The sequence below is a fragment of the Cavia porcellus genome, unplaced genomic scaffold, assembly GCF_034190915.1.
Source record: "Cavia porcellus strain 051 isolate PalLab524CR breed Dunkin Hartley unplaced genomic scaffold, mCavPor4.1 scaffold_6, whole genome shotgun sequence".
In the NCBI taxonomy this organism is placed as follows: Eukaryota; Metazoa; Chordata; class Mammalia; order Rodentia; family Caviidae; genus Cavia; species Cavia porcellus.
Window position 1 is genome coordinate 33,476,210 of NW_026947489.1, and position 13,617 is coordinate 33,489,826.

A 13,617-nucleotide genomic window follows, 5' to 3' on the forward strand; every position below is an offset into this window, starting at 1 on the left:
AATCAACTTGACATGTACCCATCATAAACAAGGATCTTGTTTTAACTGTTTCGTAACTTTTAGAAAATTCTTTTTTTTTCCCTAAATGAATGCTAGAAAAAGCAATAAGCCAAACCACCTGATAGGTTTTTCTATATGAAACAGAAAACAGTTTTAAAATAAGGTATATCATTTATTAAATAAATTCTATGGTAGTGGTATTTTATTAATAACTATATAACATAAAGCTATAATATATAATGACACTAGTTTATTAGAGCTATGATTTATGATGCACTAAGTACTAATCTTATTTAGTGCTCACAATGGACCTGTGTGACAGGTATCATTTCAAATTTACAAATGAAGAAACTGCAGCGTCTAGTGAGTCTGATTGTCTGTGGGTGGAGAGAAGGATTCCAGTTGTCAAAGCACCAAGATCTCCTCACTATGGTTCTAGAATATTAAATGCAGCTCAATCCTGATGATGATCAGTGGATTTAAATATTATCTTCTTCCAGGAAAAGATGGTAAACATAATATCTGTTGAGAATTTTGTTTTTAATCTTCACTGGAAGGAAAATCAAATTAATATGAAATTGGCCAAAGAAGAAAACTGACTTCAAATTCATGCTTAGTGGCTAGATGCCAATGTAAAGAAATGGGTTGTCACCAAATGTTAAAGGTTTCAGGACACAAGTGAAATAAAAACTATTTCTGCTAAAAAAGCAACCAATTTCTACATAGGTTTTAGGTGGTCAGGGGCTGTGCCAAAACAAGGTTCTGATTAAGGTTCGAGAATGTTGGTGAAAATATATATCATGACCTTTTAGCTTGTAAATTGTAAAAGTAAATTATAGCACTGGAAATTCTCTCTGAAATAAGTTATTAACCTTACAGAAGAAAAGACAGTGGACTCAGGTAGGAGTTAAATTCTGATCCAGTCTCTCATAAAGTAACCACATGACCTTGGACAAATCATTTGTTCTCTCCACATTTCAATTTTCAAATCTGTAAAATGAGGCCTCTAGTACCTTCCAGTTCTAAAATTCTGAGATTATGACTCAAACTTGTCTCAACTTTGCTAATAGCTCTATTTTCTTTTTCTGTACACCTATTAGGAAATCGTCAAGGAATCAGCTGAGCATTTAATTTAATTTTCACCTGAATTTTTGCCTTCATCTTTGGCTCCAATCTTCCATTGTTACTTCCCTATTTCTAGGAAACACTTTCAAGGACAGTGGAGAAGTGAGTATGATGAACATAACTCACCCAAAGCCTGATTTTCTATTAATGTACACTGTACTCACATCCACTTCACCAGTTTTTCATTGTCCTGCTTTTTAATTATCTTTTATTATTTTCATTTATTGTAAAAATTTTAAAAATTGTAACTCTAAAAACCAAAATATTCTTCTACTCAAATTAGCACAAATCATAGTACTTTAAAATTTTTGCCTACTAATTTTTCACATACAGTAATTATCATTTTAGCTGTCAGAATTAATGAATTGATACAAATAAAAGGATTTAGGAAAATTATTTATGGCTTAACAGTAAACATATTAACAAAAACCACTTTGCCATATAAAGCACACTTATTTTCTTCATCCTTGAAAATATTTTAACACTACTTTATGGGAGTATATTTTAAACCAGTATCATAAATAATAAATACCTGTCTTAGTTACTTTTATCACTTCTGAGACAAAATACCTGATGTCCAAAGTTCAAGAAAGGTTTACTTGCCACACTTTGTAGAGGTTTTACTCTATAATCAGCTGGCTCCAAGGCAGGGTGGCATCATAGACAGCATCGCAGAGGAGGAACAGTTCATGGCGGGTAAAGGGAGCAAAGCAAGTGAGGGACATTAGCAGCTTTTCTCTAAGCTTTGGTATGCTATCTTTGATATTCTATCTGTGCTACTGGGTTAAGGGTGGTGCCAGATCAATCAGTGGACCGATTTAGTAATCACGTACCTGCAATTCTAGTATCCTATTGCACCATGAATCAATCACACACCTGAGCTTCAGCCACCTCTGAAAAAGTTCCACCTATGACTGCATGAGGCTTTGGGGTGCTATCTTGACATAAGCCATGGCAGTATCTCATAAAGTTCACTGTAAAAAGCCAAAAATTGATAGCTGAATGACACAGAGGACATGAAATAGAAAGGAAAAAGAGTCTGCCACTGACCTTGACTCTCAAGTCTATCTGGGGAAAAAACAAACAAAAATCAAACCCAAAAACCTGGGGAGGATTTAAGGCCATCTAATATAATCTAAAATAATCCTCCAATTTCAGCATCCTTATGGAAAGCCAAAAATATAGATACACAATGCTTCTCTTTTTTTGTGTGTGGCTTTTTTGGTGTTTTTTGGTACCAGGGATAGAACTCATGACCTCACACTTGCCAGGCAGGCACTCATGCCACTGAGCTAAATCCCCAGCCCCACAATGTTTCTCATCAATGACATCACTTAACTTGTAGGTCTATAGTTTACTGAAAGTCATAGTTTTCTTTGCTTTTCTACTGTATATGTTTTCAAATCATGTTCCTATCAATATACTTGGTGTATCTGAATTTGTAGATAGACTTTAGCCATGAACAGGCACTCACTTAATATTACAGAACTACGGGAAAGTTACTGCTTGTTTTATTACTTAGGTCAGTGAACAGCTATGCATTCTGTTCCAAATGCTTATAATTTATTTATATTTGTGCTGAAAATGAATGGTCCAGGGCAAGAATGGAAAATACATGGCATCCATGTGGTCACTACCCACTTCAAAGACTAGCGCCCATAACTGATTGTAAACTTATTTCCTGCTGAGCTGAACTTGCCCTCAGAATCCTTTTTAATAGCAGTGAATGCAGCCATTATAAGCAAATGTAGAACTATTTACTGAATAAAGTGTATGGTTAAAATCTTATTAAAAGCACCACAGGTTTCTCTTTTTCTTCCTCACTTTGTGATTGTCTTCCTGAAATTTCCAAATCTATTGTTTTTTTTTTTTTTCCATTTTGACAAGTAATAATTATTTTTCTCCAAGTGGGACTTTTTATTGCTTTTAAAAGTTCTCCACAGTATCTCAAGTACAGCACTTCTGAATACAAATCAAGGACTCATTATTTGTGCCTTAAGTAGCTTGACCATTAGAAATGCAAGACAGAATTATCACATGGAGTCAAAGAGGGCTCTCACAGGTACCTTTATAGTGGTCATTTCTCTGCAGATTTTCAAAGAGGAAATCACACACAAAAGTGTCCCAAGAGATGGAGTCCTGGGAAACCAGCAAAAAAGAAATGTGGAAGTTCCAGGATTTTTTGTATTGCAAATTTCTAAAATATGAGGAACTATTTCAAATGCCTTTAGTTTTCAAATGATAATATACTGTGAATTAATGACTAACAAGGGAAACGCCCACTGAGAAGTTCATCAACAGTGTCCCTCCAAAGATCAGATCCTGTTGGCAAATGACCAAAGAATCCTTGTCTGTTAAGCCATCAAACACTTCTCTGGCCAGGAAGCACTTGCCATCATTTTAAGATTACAAAAGTGAGCAATCAAAAGTTTGCAATTAATCTCATAGTTCCACTGAATACTCTTAAATCTTGTGAGTGAAACACTGTGATTTGTGGCTTCACATAGATTTAAGGTAAACTGTTTTTAAAGTAGAAATATAAGGCTAAGGATAAGCCTTTAAAGAAAGACAAGATTTTTAAGGTTGTCATTTAGCAATTTAGTGGATAAGTAATGCTCTAGGGCTAATTTTAAAGCAAAAACAGTGACAAACCATTTTCTGGGCCCCTTACTCTCTCAGACAAAAGCTGTCTCTCTCAATAAATTCTTCAAAAAAAAAAGCAAATGCAATATGGTCATATGAATTTCCCTTAAAACTAAAAATGCATCCTAAATTATTGTCCATAAATTTGCTTTACTTCAGATTTTGATGGTTTCCAATGTAATTCTTTAATTAACATCAACATATAGGATACTTTTCTTTGATTTCAGTAAATACACCTATTTGTCAAGCTGAAGAAAATGGGAAAAAAAAGGTTCCATTTATTTGCTTAATGCAAGCAAGAACATTTTAATGTAAATATTTATTGAAGACCTGCTGTATACTAGGAATTCTGTTAGATATTAGGAAATAAAGAGAAGTAAATGAAATAAAATGTGGTTTCTACTCTCAAGTTTATAGTCTAATCAAAAAATCTTGCATTAATCCAGGATAGCAAGAAGTCCCAATTAAGATAAACACTAAGTAACTAAAAGAATGTGCATATTTGGTTACTTAAAAACTATGGTTTATACAGAAATGGCAGTTTTTTAATCTAAATTTTGACGACCTTCAAAAGAACCTCAATTGAAACATCAAATGTACAGAAAATCTACTACAGACACACTAAATTATTTCTGAATGTATTTGTGCTGAATGTAAAAATGACAAAAGGCATTTTAAAAGAAAAAAGTGCCAGTTAGTCTTGAGATGCCTTTAACCAAAGCAGTTTCCAGGGGAATTAATGACTGTTTTAGGTTAATGGTCATCAGCTTCATGTTTGGCCCTCAATTAAACTCTGAACTTCAATTGTTATTACTTAATTGACTTGGTTATATTTCATGTCAGCATTTCAAAATGACCTCCTTTTAAAAAATAAAAATTGCCCTGACACAGAACCATGGGTTCTTCTTGGAGCCTGACACTGTTGTGCCGTCCACACTAACTTTATATATGGTGAGCCCAGGATTCGCTTAGCTTTGCAATTGCTAGGGTTCTGCCCATCATCCTTGCCTGATACACAGACAGCTGCGGATAAATCTAAGTGAGGGAGAAAGGCTGAAAATAAAAACATCTATTGATATGATTATTACTAAAATACTAAATAAATCCAGAGATAGGCTTTATTCTAAGTGTACAGGTTAGACAGCTTTAACAAATGCTTTAACACAATCCTGTCATATTTAATCAGTAAGTTATGCTTATTTTAAAATATTACTGTATCTTTTCCTTATATTACAAGTGACTAATGTTTAGTTGTCCTAGTTAACTGGATGAAAACTTAAATCTCTTTTTCTAACACATGAAACAATGAGAAAGCTGAATTTATTAATCATGAGTTGGGTTTTATATAAAGTAGCTATGACATCAAGATTAAGCTTTGCTACACTGACTAAAACAATTTAAGGCATCAAATGGGCCTCTCCCCATCTCTGTATGGTGGAAAAGTTTTAGAAGTCTTTTTGAAGTACTTTGATCAGACTTTGAAATCATTTGAGTGGATTACTATTGTATGAAAACTGTAATTTATAGTGCTTGACCTAAGCGGCTCTTTGTCCCATAGCCTTATTCAAAACAATAGCAGGAAGGTAAAAAACACAAGGGGAACCCAAGCTGGTTATTATTTAATTCATAATTCCATCTGCCTTATTTAATCTTTGGGATCCAGGCATGTTCTTAATAAAACGGGTTCAGACATTTTTACTATGTATAGGAAAATTAGTTTTCAATTCTGTGATAAGATGACCCAAACTTTGTCACGTGGAACCCTACCTTAACCAAAGATCCACACAGACAGGTTCAGATTCTATTCACAGAGACACTGCAGGCAAACCCTCGCTCTTTAGTTAAGTTTGCTCGACTTTGTCATAAAATAGTTACTGTGAGGCAATCTAGTCCATCAGATCAGTGGGAAGCTGACTTCACGATAAACAGCCTGAGAAATTCTCAAATTCATAGACATTTTATTTTAATTCACAATTTTAATTGGTTGAATATCATCATTTAGGTTGAACAGAAGCTATAAAATTTTTACACGCTTTGTTGGCTCTTTGTACCAAAATATTTACTGAGGGCATAAACCTCGTACCATATTTAACCCAGTAAAATCTTGCGGCCTTATTTAAAATTCTATGATCCTACAGGTGTCACACATGCATTTGAAAATTTTGGCCCAAGAAAGATGCCTAGGTTTTGCTCGTCCCCAAAGAGATGAGGCCAATTGCTCCCCAGTCCCCTCAACATATGCACCAGGATTTAGATACGTATTTTGGCCTTTGGATCATTTTCTAGTGAGAAAAATTCAAAACGAAATGAGAAATGCACAGTGCACATGGGGAAGGAAATGGGCAAGGGTTGGTGACAAGAAGAGAACCATGAAGAGAGGAACAGTTAAGGTAAGAACAGGACTGCAATGGTTTAATTCAGTTGAAACATCAGGTCTATTGATGGGCGCAGGCTAAAAAGAGCAAACAGCTACTTATCTTGGTTTCAAAGAGGAAAGGAAACAATGGGTGTAACTCTCTAGTTGGAGGCAGTGAATTAACTGTTCACTTTGGCACTGTGCATTAATTAGGGTGGCCCACCAGAGACCATTTAGATTACCTCATCAGGGCTCTAAGTTATCCTCCGGTGGCTTGCATGAGTTAATGCACCCCCCCTAAAGACCAACAATTTATCATCTTTTCTAGGGTGAAATCAAACCTTACAGATAATGAGCAGATACACACACCTACAGTAGAAAGAAAATTATTTCCCCTGGAGGTCTACTTTCTACTTTAGGGCTCTGAACTTAACCTTTTATATGTGACTGTAGGAGCATGTTGAAGAGTTGACATATACCTCACCAAAAGGCAAAAGAAAAAAAGATTCTCGATTGTTTATGGCTTCCTGGGAGAGGAGGCCAGGATGGTGGAAGTCTATGAAGTCACCCCATGAAACCAATCCTTACTCACACTTTAAACGGGTTTCTTGTGTTTGAGAGTCTCTGCATGCGGGAGAGAACATTTCATGCTATGTTTTACACACACTCCTGTGTGCTTCTTCAGTTGGTGTAATTCATGAGCATAGTACACAGAATGTTCCATAAAACAAGATTTGGCTTTTATGTTACTATTCTAATGATGACAGCAATAAAAGTAAGTTGTCATTCCAGGTCTATTTTACAAGACTGTTTATATTAGACCAAAAAAAAAAAAAAAAACCAACAAACAACATATAGAGATGAAATACAGATAGGTATTTTTAACATAAAAGAAAATACAAGGAGGCTTTAAACTTCCAATTAGAAACATGCCTGTCTGTTCTCCCTTATCCCTCCAATGCAAATGCAGTCAATATATAATCACATTAGTTTTTGTGGGGGAAAAAGCTTACTTTTGAGTCGCTTGTAACTTTATCACAGTGTGTACAGTTTACTCCTGGTTTCTCTCTCACTTTTAAAAGCCAAATTGTAAAGCCTCATTCATAAATTGGAGGTGTCTTTGCCAGTGAATACCAGAACCTTCTCACAACACATTATGTCAGGGTTCCAGGTAGAAGAATAAATACAGAATCCAAGCACCGTTTTTATTTTTTAAATTTATTTGTGCCTGCTAATCATAAATTTGTCTAATGTAAAACAAACAAATCCTTGACAGGGGTTTAACAGGATTTTCAGCATCTGTGCAGATAAATGTAATTTTTTCCTAAGGAGGGGAAAAAAGCAGTTTTGAGCATGCCATGAAACCTGCTCTTGGGAACATTTCTGTTTAAAGTGTGTGTATCAGGCAATCTATTAGTAGTTTCAAATCCTTCTATCTCACTTACAAAATCTGCATAATGAATTTTATACCGAAAACAGTTGCCTGACACCTCGTTACCATTTCATCTTCCTCTCTCTTGTGATTTAATGTTGCCTCACTTCAGAGTTAAAATCCTATTTTGGACTGGATATGTTCATGTCCTTTGAAAGGAAGAACAGTCAGCTGGGTGGAGCCTCCATGTAATCCCAGCACTCAGGAGGCTGAGACAGGGGCATCCCCTTGAGCTTCAGGCCAGCTGGGGTACATGGTAAGTTCACAGCCAGCCTGAATTACAGTGAGGCCCTGTCTCAAACAAAAAGACACACACAAAGAACAGGCAGAATTTTACAAACCTGCTTAGATATAAAACAGTAGCAAAGAAAAATTTAGTCTTTTGAAAGAATCAAGCCGTCTGTGTAACACATCTGTTTGCAAAAGTTATATTTTTATTAATATTTCCAAAATCATCTATTTGACAATATAAAAAGTTATGTTTCACAAGCATGGATGCAAATATTTTCCTAAATACATTTCTGAAATAGATAATTTTTAATTTCTTAAAAGATATGCTTAAAATTAACTTCTTGACATTTTCCTTTAGATTGAAGTCTGGTCTGAAGTATACGGAAGTGAATAAATTAATGTGAGTAAATATAAAATCTATTTTGCTTATGTAAAATTTCCCTAGGTTTATTTTTGTTACAGTTAATTCATTCAAAGCCAAACATTTCTAATGTCTAAGTTATTCAAGTGTTATATAATTATGTACTATAAAATGCAGATACAAAGCAGTGTACTACAGAATGTGCTTTCTTATTCATAAAAATACTGGCTAGCAGAGCACTGACAACTAATCATGTTTAAAGATAAACTCTAGACAGCATGCGCTGTTAGCTTCAATCCTTCCTCTTAGCCTCAAGCCAAAGCGTGTGGTTTCCAGACATAACTAATACTTTTAAATGAGATAAATGTAAAATGTTTGGTGTTCAAATAAGCCTTATCAAAGCGGAAATTCTCGTCAAGTGTACTTTTGCAGTTTGGCCTTCAGCCGCCGAAGCCAGGACACTGTCCAGACTGCACGGGGCTAAGGCGCAGCGCAGGCTGCGATCAGGTATGCTGAAGCCCACAGGTGAGAGGGAAAACCCGTTCCAGCTTCACATCTGCCACTTGTCTAGGTTTGTTCTAGGTTATTCCCCGATGACAATGCTACTGGGGATCTGAAAATGTGTTGAGAAGAAAGGGGGAGGGAGAGAGGATGAACGGAGGCTTAGGGAAAAAAAATGAGAAGGTGACTGAGACGAGAACTGCAAAATCACACCTTTCAGTCTCCACGTTTTTTCTTTTGTTCACTATACAAGGAGAAACCATCCGGAAGGAAGAAAGATTGTGACTATATATAAACTAACTGTTTGGCAGAGACAGAAATGCTGATAACAAGTGGGTTGTGTCTGTAGTTCTTGGCTGTTCGCATCAGCAAGGGATGAAGGAAAACAGAAACTCCTGATATGTTTGTCTAGAGAGGTAGCAGTGTGGCCATACAGCAAGAGTTCAGCTGAAGTTCAGGGCATATGCTGCCAGGAGTTTACACTGCAGGAAAGTAAACTGCTTGCGGATTCACCTCTTCCACCCAGCTTCTCTTCCAGGATCTGTGGGGTCACGCAGTGCTATGGCACAAGGTGACAATGTCCGTGGGAAAACAGGCTTTGAGCAGGATGCCCCTCTCCCGGTTGCAGTCCAGCTCCTGGATAAATCCGTACCAATAGATGACTAAGCCTGGCCCAAATCTGCAAAAACATCAGAAAATAATGTGGACACACAGTATCAACATAGCTCCAGAAAAATGTCATTTTACAGGCATAGATGATTAAAAGGCTGCTGTTGATTTGATTGCTATCATTATGATGAAAGAAGGCAAATGAAAGAAAGAGTTCATTTAATACAAGTGTTGCTACTTGCAATGGATCTATCCCCCTTTTTTCCAGGAAGCTAAAGAATTTCAGGTACAGTAAACATACCCATGTTACCTGTCAGTGAGGTGTTAGAAGTTGAGACTGGCTTGACGACTTAGTGGATGAAAGATTAATTCACAGAAGAAAGAACGGTGAGCCCAGGAATACCTGGCTCGGGATTTTAGTCTCCTAATGGAAGTATTATTCTAAAAATTAAAATTGGCTGCTATCAATGAAAAAAATAAACCAAAAATTTTTAATAGAACAGCTGAGCCTCCTCTCTGGCTATAATGTTCTATACTCATGTACCAACAGGGTGCCTCCTGTCATCCATTTTTTTTCCCTAACCTTAAAAATTTATCCATATGACAAACTAGAATTCTTTAAAGGGACCTTCAACGAGTGCTTTTCTCTCTGCATTCCAACCCAGGTGTGGGGGCAGCTGGTCACTGGTTCTCAGAGAAAAAGGAACAAAGTCAGGTAGACCAGTGACAAAGTACAGATGGGGAAGGCTTAAAACCTCAATATTTCTAATTTGTGCCTCTGAATTGTCTCCAATTTTGTTAGCAGCGCCTGATCCCCGCCAGGCAGACTCAGGAAGTGGCCCTGCAGACTACTTCACACATCAGGAAGTAGAGACCTTTAGGCTGGGTTCATAAAGATGTAATCACTATCAATCACCGTGCACGGAGAGATGTTTGGCACATCAGTTCCACGTTTTTTCCTACCGAGAGCACTTAATTAAAGGGCAGCACTACTTTTGGTGTAGTGTTGCAGGAATTTTACAGTGAAATCATAAATTATGAATGTTTGGTTAGTAAAAGGATGTCTAAAAACAGAACTGCTTTCTGTATTCTAACATTACAGCAGCCTGAACCATGGTAGGCCAAAAGCTTTTTCCTTCCGTGATTTATTACATGCTGCAGTGTACTTGCCAAAGCCAACAATACAGGATGGTCTGTGAGATACTGTATGCACGTGAAAAAGTTCAGTTGGATGTCATGGATTGGAGATTCACATCAGTACAGCGGCCAAGTTATATTCAAGATTAGTTCAAGATTTTGAGGCCCCTCTGTGGAGGGACAGAGTCATGAAATGGCAACTCCACTTGAGTTTATTCTTGGGAACGCAGGAGTTGGGGCTGACAAGAAGACTTGTGCACTGGCCCAGTGAGGCACCTGGAGCTCAGAGCTGGTGTCTTCATCTTTTAGTGTCTCCAAAACAGCCTCCCCAGAGTCAGAAGAATCAGGCTACTAATACAAGAGTGTGAATCCCAGCGCTTGAATGCACACAAGTTCACACCTGGACAAGAACTTGCTTTTGCTTAATAGAGGGTTTCTTAGTAGGTCTATCTCAGTCATATCTGTCCGTACCCGGAACACACATTATTTGAGACTTCTGCAGAGATCTCTCTGATTTATACCAAATGGTCTCTGAGTTCTCAATCCAAATCTGGCAAGAGCCCTCTCTGACCTTGCCATCAGTGACATATCCCAGGAGTCACAGCCTCTGGAGATGGAACACATCCCTCCACTGTATTATACAGCCATACTGTAGCCCATAGTGCTCTTTAGAAAGGCACCAAGATTTTTACAAAGGACAGAAAAAAATGTGATCTAACGAGTCAAAGAGAAGAACAAAAGAATATATGGAGGCCATAAAAAACCAGCCCAGTATTTTAAAGATTTAATAAAACAAAAACACATATCACCAGAACTGAGCGAGCAAGAGCAGCCTGCACTTTTCCTGAACAGCTAAATCATAAACCAAAGGACATGAAGCCTGACAGCTCTTTACGAAAATGGCATTTTCTAGGCAGAAAAGCCAGGCTGGGGGACACCTCAATGCGCGAGAAAATGGACTTGTTTCATGTGTGAGGCAACAGATGAAATCTGGCAACTCAGGAAGATTTTGCAAGACTGTGAATCTGAACATTTTATTAGTGGTTCACAACCAGCATTCCCTAAAGGCAGAATACATCTATGAACATTTTCAGCAAGGCTCATAATAAGGCTCTATCATCCATCTGTCTTTTTATGTTCTTTATGAAAGTTAAGTTCAGTGACACATTAGCTCTGTTACGTAGCTTGACACCTGAAGATCAATATTGTTTAATTGATTAAAAATGAAGAAATGTAACTTCCCTCTGTAAGCAAAAACTGATAGACTTTCAAATCATGTGATGTTTGAATGACAAAAATAATAGAGCGTGACAAGTTTGGAAAGTGAATGGCAGGAAAGAATCTGGCCTTGTTTCTGACATGTCCTTTAATGCATTTCTGAGCTTTCTCCAGGAGTTCAGCTTTCAGAGAGATTATCCAATGCTGGCAAGGTAACTGTTCAGCAATTTACCTGTTTATGATGAGGCTAACCACATCATGCAACTTTATCAGGCCAATGCTTTGGTTATCTGAACACAAGGTAAGTTTTTGGTTGATAATTTTAAAGACTATACAATCCAAACCTGTACCATCTCATTTTGCAAAGGTATGAGTTGTTGTCTTAGCATAGTTCACAGTGTGCCAGTCTCATAAACTGAAGGACTTGCGTTTGAGCCTTATTCTAAAGAAATGTTCAGTAGATTGAGTACATGCCCTGTGGGTAGAACAGTTTCACCACTTTGATGCCCATTCTCATTTACTGTGGTACCTCTGGACAAGAATGAAATTCCAGAGAATGCAAATGGAACCTTTCTGACCAATTAAAGATCGAAGAGACTCTGTTTCTAGCATTTAAAGGAAAACAGAGTCCCTGGGTTTGAGAGTATGCAAAGTAGCAGGTGACTGTGCTATGGGGATTACAGCCCTGCCTGCTCACACAGAGACGCTCAGCAATGGACCATGCACCAAATGGCTGCACCGGTTCCATCCACACTATTCAAGACCAACTTTTAAGGTTGCTATGTTCCTGATAAAACAGTAAGATCAAAGACTCTCCAATAAAATTTAGTCTCTTGAGGGGCAGAGGCTAGAATGTGAGACATCTTTACATACGTAATTTTCACATATTTTCACCAAACTGGCAAAATAACAACTACTTGAAAAAATGGGAAGCAAAAGTTAACACATTGCAGATTTTGATGGCATGAAGTTCTTATAAACAACTGTCTTACAAATTTGTTGCTGATTTCCTTCATGTCAGAGTATTTGGAAAAATTAAATTGGAGAGTAAAGAGCACCTCTGTGGGTTTTGTGCCTACCTGTCTCCTAGTGATTATTCTGTTTCACTGTTTGCTTCTTCTGGGATCCCAGTGAAGACAATGACTTGTTTTAACTGTATTTATGACCTCTGAGCCTGGTATGACAATGCCTAGTATGGGGCAGATATTCTCAAAAGACAAGATAAGAGAACACGAGGTTTGTAATAGCAGGATCAAGCAGTCAGGTACTGGTTACTGAATCAGTGGTGGTCTAGAGATGGGAGGGTTGGCTGGATTAAATACTGGTTAGAATATACCTATAGAGTTGTGAGGGATTTTGGTGCCATATTGAAGGGCAATGATTCTCGTCTATAACTGAGCCAGTGGGGAACCCCAGGATATTGAGAAACGGTTGGAGTAACACTATGTCTGACCTAGAAGTGAATATGCTGGTGCTAACTTTATCTTTCAATTTTGTGAGGGCTCTTGGAGAGGACAGGGCTTGATTCACAATTGTATCTCCTAAATGTGGGCTTAAGTAAGTATTTGGAAGAACCTAAGAATTAGATTTTGAGTCAACATCATTTTTTTTTTCCATAAATGAAACTTTGGGAAACGTGGAGTAAGCTGCTGTGTGGAATAGTGATGTCTCTCTGACTATTCAATGAATCAAGGTTGGGCTTTCATTAGTTAAAACAATTCAGCCAACACATCAAAAGTGGGAATTTTACACAAAACCACATTTTTCTAAGGGTACTAAATGATCTGGCTACAGTAACTGTAGCTGAGTAGCAGACGCCTCTTCCCCTCCAGATGTCACACACATTCTCGACTTTGCTGTGGTCTCTACACCCTCTGCCACTCCCCCAGGCTAAGGATCACTACCAGGTATCCCTCATCATCATGCTTGTACTGAGAATTCTATTGGAGAGACTTAGTTGTCCATACTCAGATCTCTGTCAAATGTGGGAAAGCAGGAGATAAT

At 37.4% G+C, this 13,617-nt stretch overlaps 1 protein-coding gene across 5 annotated transcripts in view; it reads right to left on the reverse strand.

The window, feature by feature from the left end:
- The window catches only part of Cdin1 (CDAN1 interacting nuclease 1), a 256,459-nt gene that overhangs the window by 40,866 nt on the left and 201,976 nt on the right, over nt 1–13,617 (reverse strand). For 3 of the 5 annotated variants that reach the window (XM_063250310.1, XM_063250307.1, XM_003475666.5), the window contains one exon: nt 7,973–9,328. The exons of the other annotated variants lie outside the window; for them this stretch is intronic. In XM_063250310.1, the coding sequence (XP_063106380.1) occupies nt 9,312–9,328 (17 nt within the window). In that variant the 3' untranslated portion in view covers nt 7,973–9,311. Of the gene's footprint in view, nt 1–7,972; nt 9,329–13,617 lie in introns of those variants that run through there. 5 annotated transcript variants of the gene reach the window in all.